This window comes from Paroedura picta, chromosome 3 (genome assembly GCF_049243985.1).
Source record: "Paroedura picta isolate Pp20150507F chromosome 3, Ppicta_v3.0, whole genome shotgun sequence".
Lineage (NCBI taxonomy): Eukaryota > Metazoa > Chordata > Lepidosauria > Squamata > Gekkonidae > Paroedura > Paroedura picta.
In genome coordinates this window covers 156385859-156407395 of record NC_135371.1, presented here as the reverse complement: position 1 = coordinate 156407395, position 21537 = coordinate 156385859, and the positions used below count along the sequence as shown (strand labels likewise).

At 45.6% G+C, this 21537-nt stretch overlaps 1 protein-coding gene across 1 annotated transcript; it reads right to left on the bottom strand.

The window, feature by feature from the left end:
• Nucleotides 1-5170: 5170 nt before the first annotated feature.
• Nucleotides 5171-19678, bottom strand: LOC143833269 (keratin, type II cytoskeletal 4-like). Its single transcript, XM_077328880.1, has 9 exons — nucleotides 19073-19678; nucleotides 15817-16037; nucleotides 13633-13693; nucleotides 12387-12482; nucleotides 10430-10594; nucleotides 10076-10201; nucleotides 8870-9090; nucleotides 7712-7746; nucleotides 5171-6373 (listed from the first exon to the last, which is right to left on the bottom strand). The coding sequence occupies exons 1-9, from the start codon at nucleotides 19577-19579 to the stop codon at nucleotides 6126-6128; spliced, it is 1680 nt and encodes a 559-aa protein (XP_077184995.1). The 5' UTR covers nucleotides 19580-19678; the 3' UTR covers nucleotides 5171-6125.
• Between the last annotated feature and the right edge of the window lie 1859 nt (nucleotides 19679-21537).

The following is a 21537-nucleotide window of genomic DNA, read 5'->3' as shown; positions in this document are numbered from 1 at the left end:
ACCCTGATTCAATTTATAAAGTTGTTCTGCTAAGAAGAAAATCCGACCAGGTCACTTTTCCTTTTTCTTCTTCTTTCCACCTGATTCTGTCAGTCTTTCTGTGTTGGGCAACTGATGCAAAGGACCTGACATCTGGAATTGCAAAGTCAGTGAAGTGGGAGGGATTCCTTGAGGGAAGCACATCTTTTTTCTCTCCTTGTGGGTGGTTAAGTGCTTGCTCACCTAAGGTTACAAAAGGAAGGAGAGTGACGCGTCCTTCTTTTAGCAGTCTCAGCAGGTGAATCAGTGTGAAAAAAGCAGTATTCCCATCCCATTACAGGAAAGATTGTAGTGGCTTTCTTTTCTCATGCACCTGATTCCACCTGGATGAAGGTGTTGCAACCTATGACATTAAGATCTGTTGTTGTTTTTAAAGTGTTGCTCACGTATTTCAGATATTTTAACAGGATTGCTCACAAAGGCAAAACCTGAGTATATTTTATTCAAAACCTAATGTCTTGTCCAATGTCACTACATCAGCAATTTAGATCGAATCCTTTCCGGAGAGTAAACATTTTTGAAGAAAACGGTCACACAGAAAACCCTCTATGTAAACATGCATAAACCTCTGCTTAACAAATTATTTAGGCAAAACACTCTTGGGTCTGTCTCCTTACTTCAGCCTTTCTCAACTTTTTTACTATTGAGAACCCCCTGAAACATTCTTCAGGCTTCAAGGAACCCCAGCAATGGCGTGATGATGCAAAATATAGTTGGGAAGCAGAGCTGTGAACACAAGCACACCTGGGGCCCCTCCCCTTCCCACTCCCTCCAGGCCCATCATTGGCCATTTGGGGAGGGGGGTCGACATGACCATAAATTGTCATATCACCTGATTGATTAATTAATTCCCACCTTGGTTGCAAAAGCCTGCCTTGTTCATTTTCTATTCCATCCCAAAACCAATGTGTCATTGTAATGCCTAAATATAATTTTAAGCATTTTTGTTCTTTCATGTTTATTAGGACCAGTCACACTATAAACCTGTACTGTTTTAGATCAGAATATCTGGCCTCTGATGCCCATGAGCCCCTCATCCAAGGAGACCACCCTCTTTTCCTGTATAGTTTGAATCCTCTTTGTACATGCATGCACTTGATTGTGGATCTAGAAATGATAGAAGCAGCCTGGAATTGATATAAAGAGTGAGTCATGCCCAGGCAGAAAGGAATGCAGGGCTGCCCCTCTATCAGTCATCTTATATAGGGATGCCAGTCCCCATATGGGGCCTGGGGATCCCTTGATTTTACAGGCTCTGGAGAGTGTGGATTCCATAGCATTGCTGTACTCTGAGATCCCGTCCTGTCTCCAATCCCACCCCCCAAGCCCCACCCCCAAAGTCTCCAGGCATTTCCCAACCCAGAGTTGGCAACCCTATGTGTAAACCCTTCCTGTGAGAGATTCAATCAAGGGCCATTTCTCCCAAGAACCTTGGAGCCTCCTCTCAGATGATCTGGCCATAATTAATGACCCAGATCTCCAAACCGATAAGCAACAGGCCAACTCCAGCAATTTCCTTCTTATCTACATGACCAGATAGGAAGATTCCAGCCATTCCCCAATCAGGGCAAGTACCTGGCCCATAGCTGCGAACATAACTGACCTCCAGATCTCCCCAAGGGAACGTTTTTGATGCTCTAAATGCAAGGGAACTCCACAATAAAGACAAAGGATTTTGCTCCCCCCATTGTATTTTTATTATTCCCAAATTCCTTCTTTCCCCACCTCATTTCAGGAAAAAAAGCTATAAACTCACCACTCATCCCCAGTTTTTGTGACTTGTGATTATCCTGTTTATCTCAAGGATAGCTTCTCTTTGTTCCAGGATCTCTGCTCCACTGTCCAGGCACTGTGCTTCCTCCGCCCCACCCAGTCAGTTCCAGCTCCCAACATTGCTTCTTTGCCACCACAGACAACTGTCCAGTCCTCCTCCAAATCTCATCACCGTATCTCAAAAAGGACATTGGAGAGCTGGACAAAGCACAGGGGAGGGCAACCAAAATGAATAGGTGCTTGGTGCAGCTTCCCTATGACCCATTATGCACGGGGGTTTTAGCGCACATTCGGGGTGGAATGGTGGCGACTAAAATCACGATAACGCACGGAGCCGGCTGCAACCAGCTGCAGCTTCGATGCATGCCGCCGAAAAAGCCGCGTCAGTGAAACGCGGAAGAAAGCGCAGCTTCCGGGTGACCGGGGCGCAACCAGAAGCGGCGCCCGGATCGCCGCGTGCATAATCGGTTACTCTGGGTTTTGCCGCCGTCGCGCCCCGCCCCGTGCATAACCGGTGTGCGTCGCGTTTCCCCCCCCGCGTTTTCCATGTGACCCGAAATCACCGTTTCGGCGGCCGTACATAATGGGCCTATGAAGAAAGGCTGGAGAATCTGAGACTTTTTAGTTTACGAGTGAGGGGGGACATGAGAGGTTTATAAAATTGTGCAATGGTGGAGAGAGTTGGCAATGTGATATTTTTCTCCCCCTCCCCAAAATACTAGAACGCAAGGGCATCCAATGAAGCTCATGGGCAGTAAGTTCAGGATGAAAAAAAGAAAATACTTCTTCATGCAGCGAGTGATTAAACTGCAGCATTCTCTGTCTGAGGATATAGTGATGACTTCAAAAACAGATAGCTTTAAAAGGGGATTAGATAGATTCATGGAGGATAAATCTCTTGACGGCTGCTAGCCATGGTGACTAAGGAGAACTTCCATATTCTGAATCCCAGTGCCAGGAGGCAACATCAGGGGAAGGCCTCAGCCTCTAGGCCCTGTTGCTGACCATTCAGAGGAACTGGTTGGCCACTGTGGGAGACAGGATGACAGAATAAATGGACCATTGGTCATATCCAGCAGGGCACTTCATATATTTCCATAGCTTGTTTTCTCTTATAAACCTTCTTTTTTTCTGTCAGCAGGCAGCCATTCTAGGGAAAGGTTCTCATGTTTTATGTACTGTTCCCCCATACTGCATTTCTGTTCTGTGATTTTCATTACTGTTCTTCCGTAGTGCATATATTAATTTGGTTTTTTTTTCTGTTTGTAAAACAGAAACCCCATTTGTTTAAGAGCACCTTTCCCCTTGTTTTTTGAGTGTCACTCTGAATCCTCACTTCCATAGTCTAAAAAATCCTGAGTATTTAAGTGCACAAAAGACACCTGTTTATCCTGTATTGTCAGGGAGATGCCTTGGGCCATTATGGCCCTGAAACATATATACTGATTTGGGCAACACTTCTCCCTAAAAGAATTCTGGGGTCCATTCCGCATGACTTTAATATAGCACTAGTCTTGAATTTTGTTTTTGCCACTAAAACTACGTTCCGCATGACGTTGTGAGCAATCTGCAACACTCCTGAAACACTAGCGCAAAAATCGCTTAATTGTAGCGATTTCCGGGGAATCCAGAAAAGTGGCTTCACTCTTAGAAAATCGCTACACTCCTGACAACAATCTGCAACACTTGCGAAAAAGACCTGTGCATTCTCAATGTAGCGGTTTCACTCCCCCTGGCTCTCTCCTCTGAACTTCTGGCGAAGCGATCGCCATTTTTTTGCCTTGGAGCGAGTGGGGAAAGCAAAGAGCCAGCGAGACTTCATTCACCCAGGGAGGCTTCTCCGGCTACAGTCCCTCCACAGAAGTGCTTTAAAGCTCCCCTAAGTCCACAAACACAACACAGCCCCCTGTTTGCCAGTTCCCTTTAATTTCGGCCGAAAATCGCGCCCGTGCGGGGGGGGGATTTTTTTCCCACTCGTGGTAGTGTGGTAACGATGACTCGCCAGCTCACACACCAGCTAGATGGGTCTCTACGTTCGGAAAAATCAAGGCATATTCGTTGAAATGTGTGTGTGTGTGTTTTTTTTTAACTGTTCTTAAAGGGAAAGGGGCTTTTCGGGAGCATGATAACAACCGCCCATTGGCTGTTCGTTTGATTGACGGCCAGGGGCGGGAACAAGCACAGAAAAAATCGCTTCCTTTCTAGCGATTCCTGTGAGACCGGAAACCTGTGGAGAACGAATGAAACGCTACTGGATTCCACTACAAATGAAGGTATGCGGAACGCCAAGATTCCACTATTTAAAATAGCTTTATTGCTTTGTGAAACCAATTGGGAACATTGGTCCTTGTGCGGAATGGGCCTGGGAATTGTCGTTTGAAAAGAGTTTTGAGTGTTGTTGGAGTTTAGAATATGCAAAGAGGTGTGCAGCAGCAGGCTGCTTAAGAGAACAGTCTTATTTAGAAGAGAAACAACTTTGTATAGAAAGAGAAGAGAGAAACCTAACTGTTGAACTGTTCTGCATTCATTCAGCCTGCTCTGGAGACAAGCAGAGAGGAAGTGTGCTCAGAGGAGCAGGAAGTCTCCAAGTGAGCCAATCAGGACACAAGAGGAGGTCATTTGAAAAACATCACAAAGTTCCTCTTCTAACTATGCTAAATACACATCTCCTCTTGGGCGATATTCCTTGTATGCTTTTGAATCATGCACATTCCAGTGCTGAGCTCCCTCAGATTCCCTTAGAACAGTGGTTCTCAACCTGGGGGCTGGGACCCCTTTGGGGGTCAAACAACCCATTCACAGGGGTCGTGGCAGGGTGAGCAGCTTGGCCAGGGAAGATCGAGATAGAGCATTCGTCTGCCTGGAGCAGCGGAAAAGAGTGAGATCGGCATGGTGAGACAAGAGGCAGAACTGAACTGAGAAACCCTGGGGGAAAAAAACAATTTCTATACAATCATGAACAATGGATCTTCACACCATTGGTCAGTTTCGGTTTAATTTCCGTGAAAGAACACTTGCATAATTTTATGGTTGGGGGTCACCACAACGACGGTTTATGCACTGGAGATTTCATGCTGGGTTGCAGGCTGGAGTTTTAGTTGTGGCAGGTTACCGCCACCTCTTCCTGCACCCACATGGGGGAACATTGGGCCCGGTGCACCTCATCCGCCCCCGATTTGTGCTCCTGCAAGGGAGCTGGGGCAGTGAAGTTCCCAGTGTGTAAACGGTCAATGTGAGGAACTGTGTTCAAGGGTCACTGCATTAGGAAGGTTGAGAACCACTGCCTTAGAAGAGGGAAGGAGTGGACATCCCACTACCCCACGGAAAAATTCTTTGACAGAAATCCAGAAGACACAAATTTCATCTTCACATAGAGTTTAATGAGATGCGGTTTGTCATACACCAGCGAAAAGAAATCCCCACCAAAAGTAACATCAGCAACGAAAAGGCCCTTCCAAGAAGACCATGCTTGGGACCCGATCCAGCCACATTAAAGCACTTGCCGGTCCTGTTCATTTCAACAGATTTTGACTGCAGGCATTTTACATATTCTTTTGACAAGCCCTTGTTGGTCTGGAAAACTGCCAGCCAGTAGGCAGAGAAGAGCACCAGGTAGGATATTCATTTCCATGAAAAAGACCGTGTGCACAGGGCGTTATTTGAATTCAATTCACATTTCTCCCCCCCCCCCCTGCTCAGTTCTCAGTGACAAAGGAGTCAGAATGTGGACCGAACAGCAAATGAAACACTGTTTAAATGTGAAGAGAACTGCATGACCCTATTCCTGGGACTGTTGCTTGAGAGGAACCTTCTAAGAGTCGTCCTTTCCCAGAAAAGCTCAAATCGCCATAGGGAGAAGAACAATCTCTTAATTTGACAATTCTGGGATAAGCAGGGTCCTCCTAGTGGTCACATGGGGAGCACGTAAACAATGTGAGAATGGTTCAGGAGTATCGTGCAGTGTCCTAAATAACACCCTGCAGAACTATCCAGAGCTGTTGGCTTTTGTTCATGAAATGCAGCTTTAGTAGGTTTGACATCTGTTAACCGAATACAGTATAGTCCATTGGTGCAAACACAAATGGGTACCTGATCTGTACACGAGGGCATGAAATGCGTCAACAATGAGTGGAGGGCAAAGAATGTGAGGCCAACAGGTTACTATGGGAAGAACAGGCATAGCAGTGGTAAGAAACGGAGTTCATTTCTTTGAAAAGTGCCCAAAAGGGCAGGAGGAGTGACTTGGACCGCTGCATCAGATGGCAGAAGATGCATCTTGTATCCAGGACCTGTATTGTAATGGCTTCCATGTCTTACAGCTGTTTGCTTGAAGACCGGACCGTGGTGGAAGACGTGGTCGTTTTCTTCACAATGGTGCCTCCGCTAGAACCATAGCCTCCTCCTGGGGCGCAAACTCCTCCTCCTCCTATGCTGCACATGCCTCGCCCGCTGCTGGAGCTGAAGCCACATCCCCCGTAGCTTCCGCCTCCGTAACCTCCTCCAAAGCCGCCTCCGTAACCTCCTCCGTATCCACCAGCAGAGCTGCTAGAACCAATTACAGCTGGGAGGGGGAGAAAAATCAAGGATATTACAGAGTAATGCTGGACGACTATTGCCAGTGGATAGCTAAGACGAACCCATCTCACTTTGGTCCCCAATCAAATATTTTCATGTAACTCATGCACATCCTATCTTTAAGAGTGGCCTTCTATGGAAATCTTTCTCAGATTTCTTTACCATTGAGAAACCCCAGAAGTGGCACAATCATGTAGACTATTGTTGGGAAGCGTAGGTGTGTATATACCTACCCAGGGCCCCTCATCTTCCTACCCCCTCCAGGCCCGTCACTGGCCATTTTGGGAGGGGGGGGGTCAACATGACTATAGAAGGTCATACCACTCAATAAATGTTTAACAAAATTTTAAAATATTTTTAAAATTAATTCACACCAACCCATTCAGGAAGCCCTTCCAGAGCCATCAAGAAACCCCTGGGTTTCATGAAACCCTGGTTGAGAAAGTCTGTTCTATGGCAAAAGCAACCATCATGTTGCCAATGCATCGGGCTGGGGGGGGGGGAGGACCGAGTTCACTTTTGAGAGCCTAGTGGTTAAGAGCCTGGTTCGATTCCCCGCTCCTCCACATGCAGCCAGCTCGGTGACCTTGAGTCAGTCACAGTTCTCTCAGTGCTCTCTCAGACTCGCCTTCCTTACAAGGTGTCTGTTGGGGGAGAGGAATAGAAGGTGACTGTAAGCCGCTTGGAGACTCCTTTGGTTAGCAGGGCTGAGTAGTACATCATCTGCTTGCTGTGCAGAAGGTCTCAGGCAACTCCAGTTCAAAAGTCCTGAGTCCTGCACAACCACCAAGCTCATTCGGCTGCTTTGGCAAATCATCATCACTCATCCAGCTCTAACCTAACTGGAGGGAAGGTGGCTTGCCCTCTTGGTTGGAAATCCTTCAGCAAGCCACTACTGCCACCACCAACCAAAAGTTGTTTTGGGGTGTTTCCGGAGGGTGTTTGTAACAAGTAAACTGCCTTTTAAGTGGTCATGACACATTATAACAGCAAATCAGCATTACACCAAAATGACTGATTTTCCAGTATCTTAAAAGTATACATGGTGGTGCGTAGGGAAATCTGTTTCCACCATGTCCTCTGCTGCCATGCTCTTTACCTAGCTGAGGCTTCAGCCTTTTCCTTATCTACTGCAGAGCATGGAATAGCAGTGGTGTTTTGCCCCTTAAACATCATCAGTACACATTGATGTGCTGGCGCATGCTTCTAAGTGAAGATGTGGTGTTGTACCAACACAGCAGTGAAGGCCTACTGAGTTGGCAGCACAGCAACATATAAGACACAAAAACTCTTTAAAAGCACAGAATCCACAATTGTTACTTACAGATGCTCACGGCATTCTGGCATTCTCCAGACATCCTATGGAAGAAAGAAACTAGGATTTAGGTTGTGGGTCCAATCAGGCATTCCCATGCAGGTGTGCAATCAATATTAGCCAATCCCTTGAAGGTTTGTGACTTCTGCTGTCAGGGATCCATTGGAAAGAACAGACAAGGCAGATGCAAGGAGACCGACGCTGAGTTCCTTGCTTGGCAAAGGAGTTAGCTTTTGCAAGGTAGTTCTCAGGGTATTCTCAGATGGTTCTAATATTAAGAAGCATCATTTCAGGATGCCCAGTTGTTTGAAGGCCAGATATGCATGGTGCCTTTGCTCACAATGGTTCCACAGTGACTTATGGTAATTGCAGCACTGCATGAGACATGCACACCCCTACAACACATGTGGTCTGAGGTAGATGCCTTTCCTTCCCATGGTCATGCTTGCGTGCCACAGTGCCCAACTGGGAATTTGAGAGCTCCCATCAGGATTTGTGTTTCCACAGCCTAGTGGCCGGCTTCTGCCAGGACTCAGTCCACAAAAGAGGATTCTTCTGTGGTTAAGACAGACTGCATGAACTTGTTTACTGCAGAATGCTCCAGCTTGTCATTTCTGGAATGCTGGACAGGCCATCTGAGAAGGCTTCCAAGTCCAGCATCTCCTTTTTAAAAAGAATTTAATCTCAACAACATTATTTCTAGGCAAAAGCCCCCTCCTAATCCCCACACACATTGTTTTCAGCAAAAATCTATCATCTATCTATCTATCTATCTATCTATCTATCTATCTATCTATCTATCTATCTATCTATCTATCTATCTATCTATCTATCTATCTATCTATCTATCTATCTATCGGGTTTATATACCGCTTTTCCCAATTGGGCTCACAGTGGTTTACACAATAAAATAATAGAATACAGTAGGTCCTATAAATACCCAAATTACGTTAATAAAATTATTAAAGCTAAAGATGGCGGCAAACAACTGACTCAATTTATCCCCTCGATCAGCCAGGGCCAGCAATCCTACTATCCTACTGATGAGAGTGGGAACTGATGGACACGATGGACATGGGGGACCCCAGAATGAATAACGGGAACCCGCCTTGGCCTCAACCGTATGCCTGGCGGAAGAGCTATAGTCCTCCTTTCTGTTGCCCCCACCTGCTCTCCTCTCCTTCCAGCATTTTCCTGTAGGTGGCAATCTCAAGATCAAGGGACAGCTTGCAGTTCATCAGCTCCTGGTATTCTCGCAACAGACGAGTCATCTCCTCCTTGGCCTTCTGCAGAGCGACTTCCATTTCGTTCAGTTTCTCCCTGGCATCCTTGAGCGCCAGCTCACCACGCTCTTCCGCTTCCGTAATGGAGCCCTGTAGCTTTTCGCACTGCAAGATAAGATGGACATCCAGAGAACTGCGCTTAGGGAACCACATATGACTTCCAGGTAGTAAGAACCTTGATGTCAAGAGGCAACGCTTAATTGCCAAAGAAGAAAGCAGGCACAGAGAGGCCACCCTACCCCACTGCATTGTCCTTTGTATGAAGTTTCTATATTGCCATGGAAGGGGGCATATGGCATGAGTCCATAAGAGTACAGAAAATCTCCAGGATTCTGTTTCCTGAGTATCATCGGCTTAATTTTTTAAAAGTTCTAGCCCGTAAGGCAGGGGTAGTCAAACTGCAACCCTCCTGATGTCCATGGACTACAATTCCCACGAGCCCCTGCCAGCGAACACAACACATCTCTCCTCCTTCCCCCACACTGGTGAAGCAGATGCCATTACAAGGGTTGCAAATACACCTTGGAGATACTACACAAGGCTAATAGGGGAAAGCAAAGGTTCAAGTGGCATTTTAGCACTATCCCAAGGCTATCAGAACTTCCCCACTAGCAACAGTGCAATATCCTGCCTGCAAACAGGGCTGCCAACCTTCAAGTGGGAACCTGGGGATCTCCCAGAATTGTAACTGGTCTCCAGAGTCAACGGATACGTTCTCCTGCAGAAAATTGCTGCTTTGGAGGATGGATTGTATGGCATTATACCCCCTCCCTCCCCAAACCCCATGATTCCCAGGCTTCATCCCCAAATCTCCAGGAAATTCCCAACCCAGAGTTGGCGACCTACTTGCAAAACCTACTCAAAATGGCTTTCAGAATTGTAGAAATGCAAGAGGCTTTCCTGCTTCAATTTGACTCGTCTTCCTTAAATGTTGTCTTGGCTTTTTTTTCCTGATAGCACACTTGCCGTTAAGGGAACAACACAGATTCTGGGGTTCACCAGACAAAGCTCTGCAAATCCTGGAATGTCACCGGGAACTGACTCCCCCTGTCACACAAGTTTTAATCCAGCAAAAACTCCTTAGCCTTACCTGCTTCTTCACATTTTCAATTTCAGCTCGTAGCCTCTGAATTGTCCGGGTGAGCTCAGAGATCTCAGCCTTGGTGTCTCGCAGGCTGTCACCATGTTTCCCAGCATTCACCTGGAGCTCTTCATACTGGCATACAGAAGAAAGAGAAGGTCCAGCTTCGTCATAGGTAACAAAGGAAGATTTTGCAACAAAGCCCATTTGCCAACTGATGGGGGTTTCTCCAAAGGCTTAGAGGCCTTTGAGAGATGTCCTTCATTTTTAAAAAAAGAGGCAAGTGGCAATACCACAGAGACTGTTGAGCAGTTAAGAGATTTGCTCTATACTGGCAAGATAAATCAATGCCCCAAAACTAACCTTGGTTTGGTACCATGACTCTGCTTCTGATCGGCTCTTCTGAGCAATCTCTTCATACTGAGCTTTGACCTCAGCGATGATGCTGTCCAAATCCAGGTTGCGGTTGTTGTCCATTTGAAGGACAACGGAGGTGTCAGAAATGGTCTGCTGCACCTGGCTGAGTTCCTGAAAAAGTTATGGAGAGACATTAGTTCGACCATATTTTCCTTTTCGATGTATCTTGATTCACCTGTTCCTTTCTTCCCTAATCTGACTGTATTTTCAAAATTGACTAATGGAAGAGGGAACCAAAGCTGGCACACCTAAAGTGTCATGATATTACTTTACCAGAGCTTCTGGCAGTCCAAAGTTAATAAAAAAAATAGCCACCATTATTATACATTAGCCATATACCCATTCTCAATGGGGGTCATTTGGCCCCCTGGGGGGGGCTGGCACATTTGAAGGGGGCCGCAGACTGAAGGATGAGAGAAGGGAAGCCCAAAAGGTTTACGGGGGATGCTGCAACTAAACCAATGAAATAACCATTTTGTCACGTATGACATCATTAATTGCTAGAAAGATTGATCTTCATCAAGGGAAAGAAAAGGAAATCACGTAATCCATTCCCCTATTTGTACTTGAGTTATTATATTCCAGATAAAAATGAAGGCACATGCTTCTCTTGGTCAAACGTTATAGAAATCTACCCTGCGTACCTATAAGACAAGGTATGTTTATAGTTAGTTCACTCTTAGCCTAGATCAGGGGTAGTCAAACTGCGGCCCTCTAGATGTCCATGGACTACAATTCCCAGGAGCCCCTGCCAGCATTTGCTGGCAGGGGCTTCTGGGAATTGTAGTCCATGGACATCTCGAAGGCCGCAGTTTGACTACCCCTGGCCTAGATGGTTGTACAAATGGCCAGTCTAATGCAGGGGACCCTGGAAACTGAGAAAAGTTCCTAAAAGGGACATAGTGGGGGAAAAACTGAGAAGGGATATTCTGTACATTTAGACTGAATATTTCTCTCTCACTCTCAGAACAGCACCTATTTATTCATATGGGATAAAAGAAAAAGGTGTGTACTTAGACACTGTGGATGTGGAAAGCTCGGCCTATTTCCTGCCTCTAACTTTCACAGCCAATGAGAATCAAATCTGTCCCTGTCTGCTTAGCCCCACCTCCTCATCTGCATAAACCCATCCTCGGTCTTCATTCTCGGTCATTCTGGAGGGTGATGAAACATGCACACAGGCAACTAGTTTGAACCTGAGAGCATCTCGCCAAGAATTAGCACATGGCAGGCAAGAGACTCATAAACCAACAGAGCAATTATGCAGTTTATCAGTGCAAACATTGCAATATTATTCACTGCCATTTCATTTTGTCGAAACATGTACAAAGCTCTTACAGTCTTGTCGTCCCAACCCAAACTATCCTTACTGAAAAGTACATACAATGCCATCAGAGCCCTGCGGGACCTTCGACAGTTCTGTGGGCTTGCAAGACCCAGCGGTTCCACTGGGCCTATAGTTGAAGCCAGTACCGACATCAGAAACCACGGGCCTCTCTGACTCCTCCATCACTCCTATGACTCCTCCAGGCGGAAACCACACTGAGAACTTTTCTGTATTACCCTCCCCCTTCTACATCCCATGTGAGAGAGAAAGCACTAGGGGCAATTTTAATTATTAATAATTTAACATTTCATTTGTTTTTTTAATGTTTTAATTCTTAATTTGAACTTATTAATTTGTGAAATTTACATGCGTTTTATATCACTGTAATCCCCTCTGAATTTTCAAAGATAAAGCAGAATATAAATTCCAAAATAAATAAATAAATAGGCAAAGATTTCGAGGGCTTTGTCGATTTTTGCAAGCCAATTCAAATTTGTTTCAAACATCCCTCCCTTCCAAAACCATTTGTTTTCAGCTCATCATTTTCTCAGATGCCTGCAAAAAAAAAGAACTTACTGCTTCATGCAGACATCTCAGGAAGTTGATTTCATCTTGCAAAGCATCCAGTTTGGCCTGCAATTCTACTTTGTTCATGTAAGCAGCATCCACATCCTGCAGGAAAGAACAGAAGAGGGTTCCGCTATCAGAGGTGGAAATAAAAATAAAAATAATAAATAGGGCCTTCGGGTCTTCTAAATGCCAGCTCTCCCAGCGACTCGAACCTCCAAACCACAACGAAGGTGCTAAGAATGCTCATTTCGCTGTGGAATTTCACAGACAGGTTGAAGAGAGAAGGTGACTCAAAGCTCTGATAGCTTTTCTTTCCCCTACAACATCCAGTTTTCAGCCTCCAACTCTAGCCCTCGTCAGCTCTGCATATCACCATCTCTTCATCCTTTAGTGGAGGGGGAAGAATCTCTCTAGCATCGCTGGCTTCTTAGATCAGGTTCCATCTAAATAACACTGCCCTGACCGGACTAGCCCTGTCTAGGCCGAAGTCATCAGATCTTGGAAGCTAAGCATGGATTTCCATTGACAGTGTTTGGATGGGAGACCACCAAGGAGGTCTAGAGTTGCTATGCAGAGATAGTCAACGGCCAAACACCTCTGGTTGGCTATTTTCCCCCCTTCTCCCCAAGAGAAGTCATGATGAGATCATAGAGCAAGGTAGTGCACATGATATTGTGATCACTGGGCAGGGTGGAATGGCCACAACAACAGGGGAAGATGGTTTGGTTTTCCTTCTACTACATCTCTCCCCCAAGCTTTTGACCAGAAAGTTCTCCCCTTCAGTTCCAGCATGACAGAATGCAAATGCCAGAGAGATGATTTAAAAACCTGGCTTTTGCTTCTCCGTTTCCTAGGAACAGGTTGGCTTTGCTATCCAATGGAAAGATCAAACAGTACCAGACTAAGTTATAGCATGACCATGAATCGGTCTTTCTTGTATAGCAGATGGTCACTTTTGAGGGCCACCTCACAGTCAACCGCCACATTAGAGCACAAGTGTCCCATGGAGGGGGGCATCATCTGGGCATGGAATTGGGTAGGCAGATAGTTGTGAATTTCCTGCATTCTCCAGAGGGCTGGACTAGATGACCCTGCAGGTCCCTTCCAACTTTATGATTCTATGATGCATTTGTTCAGAAGCAAGCAATGGATGGACTGGAACATGAAAAAAACCTTCTTACTCGCATTCCATGTTGAACTAAGTAGAGTGATTCATGTGTTCTGCCCCAACATGTACCAACTAAGTTCTCACCTTTTTCAGGAGCACAAAATCATTCTCTGCTGTTGTCCGCTTATTAATTTCTTCTTCGTATCTGGTCAATACGACAAAAACAGAACAGAAAAAATAAGCTCAATGACTCCTGCTTATTGATTCCTTCAGCATTTCTTTTTAACTATTTATTTATTAGGTTTGTAAGCCGCCCCTCTAACAACAGTCTCAGGGCAGCAAACAGTTAAAACCCACACTTAAAAGGATTTAGGAGCATTCGCAATCAAAACTAGATCCCTGTTCAAAAGATGAGTGATGGGACTCCACCTTTAGCAATTTTCAGGTCGCTCTGCAGGGGCCGTTTTATTTGCCTGGCCTTTTAATGGGTTATAAACCAAAGGCATTTTTTTTGTGGGGTTATCTGGGATTTTATTTTGCTGATTTAAAATTGTAATGTTTTCATTGTAAACCCGCTTGAGCTTTGAGGGAAAGTGGGATGTACATATTTAAATAAATAAACTTCTGGTCTCAGCATTCTACATTCTTCCAAAGCCGTAATCATGAAAGCAGAATAAATGGGATTTAAAAAAAAGAAACTCAAGGTCTGCAAAAATACTCTCACAAACACACCCAATCTATTCCGTATCCAAAACACAAAAAAAATTGTCTGTATTTTGATCATGAGCATAGAAGCGGAAAGGAGAGGATACTCCTCCTAGCCTTCCCTTTTTCTAAATGACATTAAAAGCCCTTCTGATTTCACCTGGTATGCAAGTCAAAGAGAATGAGAGTACAAACTAATCCTCAGAAATATGTTGAGGGTTATTTGGCAGTACAAGCACATGACTCACACTTGGTTCCATCCTGGTTTCCATTCTTCTGACTGACAACTCTACGAACTTGCATTCCGTATGCTTTGGCATCACAAAGCACTGGCAGAATAGACTGATCGACAATATGGTTTCCAACCGGACCTATTTATTAAACAGCAGCATCTCTTTTGGAGGGCTGCCAGTTTCTGGTGCTTATCCAGTTTATATTTGCCAAATGGTTCTCTTTGCTTGGTAGACTCCCAGATTTCTTCCTATATGGAAAGATCTGGCATCTTTATTACAGGTAAAGGTAAAAGTGTCCCCTGTGCAAGCACCGGGTCATGTCTGACCCTTGGGGTGACGCCCTCCAGCGTTTTCATGGCCGACTCACTACAGGGTGGTTTTGCCAGTGCCTTCCCCAGTCACTACCGTTTACCCCCCAGCAAGCTGGGTGCTCCTTTTACCGATCTTGGAAGGATTGACGGCTGAGTCAACCTTGAGCCGGCTGCTGGGATTGAACTCCCAGCCTCATGGACAGAGCTTCAGACTGCATGTCTGCTGCATTACCACTCTGTGCCACAAGAGGCTCTGGCATCTTTATTAGGCCATATTATATAACTGCCCTGACCTTGGGAGCCCAGAGTAGCCTGATTTCAATCAGAAGCTAATCAAGGGTAGCCCTGGTTAGTATTTGGAAACCAGACTACCGAGAAAGTCCAGGCAGTAGCAAAACACCTCTGAATCTCCCTTGCCTTGAGAATCAGTCAGGGGTGCCGTGTCTTGGCTGTGACTTTACAGCAAATAATAATAGTGCTAGACGCCAGTGTGTTATTAAACAAGCAAAAACACACCATTTCCAATATAACAATGCAAACTCATGATTCCCCCCATGATTCTGAGAATCGTACACTTCAGAGTTTGAAATCAATTGTAGTCTCATGGCATTTGCATTGGCTCTAATGATTATAAAACTCTCGGTTGTAATGATTATAAAAGTGCAACCGGTCACAATAAACCAAAATGGCTGCTCTGAATGTACAGGGATGGTTTAAGGATTTGCAGGCCCCGTAGCACCAGAGTCAGTTTAAGGATTTGTGGGGCTCTAGCAGAATACAATTGTGGCGGGGCAGCCAGCCTGGGAGCAGAAGGGCTTTGCACAGTGGAAAGGAGAGTCACTCCAAGTGTCCTTAAAGAGGGGAAAGGCGGGAGGAGAGAGGCTAAGACCTTGATCCATGGTAGGGGAGGTACCGTGTCTCAAGTCAATGTACAAATCATAATTTAGAACATGCAGAATAAATGCCCAAATAACTTAACTCTCCCTTAAAGACGTCTACAGTGTACCCCCCGTTAAAAGCCCTTTCAGTGGGGGAAAACCTGCTTCATGGTCATTTGTTTAGCAATAATATCCCCTTACTTGTTCTTGAAATCCTCCACAAGGTCTTGGAAGTTCTTAAGTTCCGAATCCAGGCCCCTCCGCTCATTCTGAAGACAATCAAGTTGTTTTCTCAGGTTGTTGATATAAACTTCAAAAATCTGATCAAGGTTCCTTTGACCAGGACCAGTCCCATGACCCTGTTCTTGCAAGAGTTTCCATTTAGTCTCCAGAACTTTGTTTTGCTGTTCTAGAAAACGGACCTGAACCAAGGAAAAAAGGGAACGTGGCAGAGAAAAGACAGAAAGAATATTTTAACATGTGATACAGAAGTCCTTGAACGAAGGCAGTTGGGGTTTTCTAGGAGTTTTCTAGTACCTGTCCCTGTTGAATTGTTGTTCCCGTTTGATCTTTGCCTGGCATTTGTGTGAGTTTATAGGGTGCTTGTTAGTGTGAGTTTCTAGGGTACTTCAAGTTTCAGCTCTTTCCCCACGTCTCTAGAAAGGGCAGAAACATCTCTATTGCCCAAGGGGGGGGGGGGTCATGTTTTAGTGGCAGAACATCTGCTTTGCAGGCAGAAGGTCTCAGGTTTAGTTCCTGGTATCTCCAGACATTTACATATTTACTTCATTTATATCCCATCTTTCTCCCCAAAGGACACTCAAAACAGTAAACACAATTCTCCTCTCTTCTGCTTTATCCACACAACAATTGTATGCCTTAGTCTGGGAGTGTGTGATGGGCCCAAAGTCAACCAGAAAGCCTCTGTCAGAGAAAGGATTGCAGCCTAGGATTAACAGGTTCAGGTAGTAGGAAATATGGAAGACCTCTGCTTCACACCCTGGTCAACCACAGCCAATCAGGATAAACGATGCTCGCCTTGACAGACCAATGGTCTGATGCAATATGGCAGCTATACACAAATGCCTGTACTTAAATGTTAAAGCACTAAGGGACGAACATAACAGGACATAACAGGAGACCCCCCCCCTTAGATTTTTGGATTCGTGGGAAATCATGGAGGGAAATAACAGCACTGCTTTAAAATAGTAGTGGGGTCTTCCTGGTGGCCCTGAGGAAACCATCATGTTTATTTGGGCCCTGTGTAAAATGTAGCATAACATTCAAGAGACTGCAGCTTCAGGGATTCATTTTGAACTCCCCAGGTAGAATTCCAGATCATTTCCAGACTAAAGAGATCAGTTCCACTGGAGAAAATGGCTGATTTGGAGGGTGGACTCCATAGAATTTTATCCTACTGAGGCCCCTCCCTGCCCCTAATCCTATCCACTCCTGGATCCACCCCCAAAGTCTCCAGGTATTTCCCAACCCAGAGCTGGCAAACCTAGTTTGAACCATTAATAAGCTATTATGGGAGACAACTTTTTCTGGCATATCTTTAAACAAAAGACGAAACCCCTCCTTTCCTTCTATTGCCCTCTTGGAGGTTAAGAAAAGGAAGCACCGCCATTTGTTGAGACTTTTTGTTGAAACAAGATGCACAGTGGGGAGGACCCCTTTCACATTGCTAAGGTCATGTCATGGTTATCACCATCATAGTTGCCCCTTTCTTACTGGAGCCTTCTCCCTGGAGCATTTCATGTGATGGCAAATCCAGCCCCACAAACTGATGTCATTTTTCCATCTAGGCCACGCCGACACACGCCTCCTCTGCCACTATTTGGGTATAACCTGTGCCCAGGTTCCCCTGCCCAATCTGCCCTGCCGACAAAGTAGGGTGCCCCTCCCAAGCAAACATCTGTATTTTAGCCTCAAGTCTTACCCCTCCACAAGCTCCTTGAAACCCAGTTGGTGGCTGAGAAGCACAACAAGTACATTGGAAAGGGCAAGCGTTTCTTGCACCACTGAAGCAGTCACGCTCTTAAGTTACATCTGTGTTGCACCCCAGGAGGACGGGGTGCACCCTACACACGTCTAATACCCACAGACTAGAGGTCTCCCCTCTTTTACCAGAGAAGGGACACCAGGGTCAAGTCTGCATGGGGCTTTTTATCCTCTCCCAGCTTGAATAAACCCCTCCCTTCTGCACTGCATTTGATTTCCATTTTGATTTTGGGTGCATTAAATGTTCCCTGTGCAACATGCATGATTGATCCACGGTGACCCTATCTTTCCACCGTGAGATCCAGGAGTGGATATATCACTATATTTTAAAAACTGTCTTTGAAAGCCCCCAGTATACTGTAGGTGTCCTGCATTTTGCTGGATTAACTTCCTGCAACACTGACATAGAGAAGCAGTCTGCCCTGATTGGCTGGGCATCAGTTCAAAGACTTCCTGGTTCCCAGTTGCAAGGCTTCCCTTCCATGACTTATTTTTGCCCTGTTTTAAAGTGACTGCACTCCAGAAGCCCACACTTCTTTCAGCAGAGATTTACCTCATTCTTTGAGAGTCTGCTGCTGGCTCCCCTCTCCCCCCTTCATGAAAAGAAAGAAGCAAGCAGCCTTGGCTGCGCTTGGCTCCTCTCCACGCTTGCTCTGACTAATGGCTTGACTTCACCTGCCCTGCCCCCCCCCCCCATTCAGGAAAAGAAAAATAAACAAGTAGCTTCGCAACCACCATTCTCCTCCCCCCTATGAGCTTCCCCCATCAAGTGCGGAACACTTTCTGTTTCAATTCAGGGGCATAGGAAGGAGGAGGACGTGGGTTCAAATCAATCTGAATTCAGCAGAATTGACCGGAAAAAAACAAAATAAGTGCAGAACCAGCCCAGCTTTCTTGGAAAAGGAGGATACACAGTTCTTTCCCATTTCTTGTGGTTCAATACTCTGTGCTTGGGGAACTAGTATAAGGACGCAAACTGAGGTCTTATAAGTAGCACAGATGTGAACCCAATTAAATAATAATTCTTTCTCCCAAGGGAGGGGAGTGAAATTCTCAGCAGTTTCAGGATACTGGGGATAGGAAATTCATAACAGTAAACTGATATTGCTGTTTGTAGTGCTAATATGCTCAGGTCTGTTCCTATCCCCATGAATTTCTCAGGATCTACAAATTACCTTCATGGCAAACAACATTTAACCATCCTTACTATAAAGTACAAAATACACATTTTATACCATCTCCTATATTACTTCCTACATTTGAGATTAAGTAATGAAGCTTATTCGACTCAGCACTTTAATTTACATCAAAACTTTGAATTCATGACATGCTTAGTGAAAATCAGGTCAGATCACAGAGATAACAGTTTCAATCAAGAAAAAGAAACAAAAAAGGAAAGAGAAAAAGATATTCCTCACATCGGCATACAGTAATACCCTCATAAACATCTCACCTTGTCAATGAAGGAGGCAAATTTGTTGTTGAGGGTTTTGATCTGCTCCCTCTCTTGAGACCTCACTTTTTGGATTTCTGGGTCTATCTCCAAGTTGAGGGGCTGCAGGAGGTTCTGATTGATGGTCACCTCTTTGATGCCTCCAGGGGGGCAGACGGGAAATGCAGGGCCGCCAGTGCCATCAAAGCAACCACCACCAAAGCCTCCACCAAAGCCACTGCCCCCGCCAAAGCCTCCACCAAAGCCACCACCCATCCCGTAACCTCCACATCCTCGGCCACCAGCACCGCCACCAAATCCACCAACCGAGATTCTTTGGTTCCCCCCCACATTATACAGGCTCCTGCTGCCGAAGCCGCCATCTCTGTTGCTGCCACGGACAGAACATCCACGGGTTGTGGAAACGGTGTTGAAGCTGACTCTGTTTCCACCCCCAAAGCAAGCAGAGCTAGAGCTGAAGCCTTTGCTGCCCCCTCCGATGCTTCGGGCACAAGATTGGCGAGACATATTGGTCAGCGGAGAGGTTGTCTTGTTGAGGAAGTTTCCGAGGAAGAGTTCGTAGCAATGAGCGAAGCTGAGCCCCTCTGACAGGGAGAGGGAAAAGTTAGCTTTTTATCTGTTCTGGGAGCTGGCTGGGTGACAGGGGAGTGGAAAAGAAAACGCTCGGTTTATTGTATTCCTAAGCTTAGGTGTGCTTGGCACCCTCCCTCTCACACCGTGCCAAAAACTGACCTTCCCCGAAACACACCCCAGGGAGCTGAAGAGCCCTGAACATGACGGTGAACTCTGGGCAACCTCAGCTTGCCTGTGTCACCCTTCTGTCAAGTAAGGCTATGAGCCATGCCTGTACAACAGGGCATGGAGTTGCCTTGACATTTTTTGCCCTGCGGGGAAAATAATCCCCTGGCTAACACCGCTCCATCACTCCCTTTTCTTAAAGCCCGATGGCAGATGGGCCTTTTCAGAGGGTTCCAAGGGAACCTGCTGACATGCACAGTTCCGTAAAATCCACACCCAGGATTGCAACACATCGCACATCAGCGTTTCTTTCAGGGCATCAGAAATAAATCCCACTTCACATCTGACTTTGGGGCTTCTGAAGGAAAAGGCATTTCCTCAGCTCAAGGTCGAAATCCAGTTGACAATGACGGGATCCTGTTAAGTGGTTGCGGGGATGAGAACCGAAAAAGCAAAGGGTTGAGATTTGCCTGAAGGCCAGTCGTTACAAGCATATGACACTGCTTTATACCGGAACCAGGTTATTGGCTGTGGATGCCAGCCTCCAGGTGGGACCTGGGGATCCCTTAGAATTAAAGCTCATCTCCAGGCAACAGAAATCAGTTCTCCTGGAGAAAACAGCCAGTTTGGAAGATGGACGCTATGGCATAATGCCCTCCCCAAACCCTGCCTCTGCAGGCTCCACCCCCAAAGTCTCCAGATTGTTCCCAACCTGGAGCTGGCAACCCTGCCATTGGCCCTTTTGGTGCTGTGTTTTATTCTGAGTTGAAGGCAGCTGTGTACAGGAGCTCAGTATGCTCCTTAATCCCTTGTTTCCCCAGGCCTCGTTAAATGCAGCACATTGTGCATTTCGAAACTCTGTCATTATTTTCACATCATTTTCTCTTTCCTTGCACTAAATATTTCCCACTCAATGAAGGCAATTTTACCTTTGTATCAATTTCAGGGTGGTAAAAGGAGCCAAAATAGTAGGGAAGGTCTGTGATGATGCCGTAAAAGAAACAAATCAATTGAGAATATGACCGCTAAATGAGCAAAACAGAAAGACTCACATCAGTGCACAAAAACACAAGGGGCACACTCGGACAGCCCTGACAGAGTTTCATTTAGAACTGTGGTGACTACAAGACCTCTGTCATCTGTACTCCAGGCTTGTGAAGGAGAGAGCTGGGGACATAGAGACACATTCACTTTTGGAGGGGAGATGGTTTAGGTGAAGGTCAACCACAAAATGACAGACAATCTGATCTGATCTGGAAAATGCATGCAGGACTTCCCACCCTGATGAAAGCCAATCAGGTATTGAGAAGAGAAACCATACGCAGAAAAGAAGGTTAAGAAAAATGATCTGTTATTCATTTACACCCCCCGAGGTGAGTGTTGAAGTTTCTCTTGTCTCAAGACTATTTCTGCTGTAATAAGACTGAAGTCAGCATCACCCAAGAGAAGCATTTTGATTCCTTTTTTAAAAATTAATTTGGCACTGACATCGGGTTTTGAAGGATCAGCCCTCAAGCGCTGTCTAAAAATAAACAAACAAACAAACAAACAAATAAATAACTGATGCCAATATTTAATGCTCAACCCCGCAAGAGACCCAGATAATAGGAGTCAGGTTCTGATAAGGGGTATTCTCCCGTAGATCTGGGAGCCCCACCAATACATTTGCAGAAAAATGTGATAACTCCTCCCCCCCAACAAATGGATGGGGGTTAAATTCCCCCACC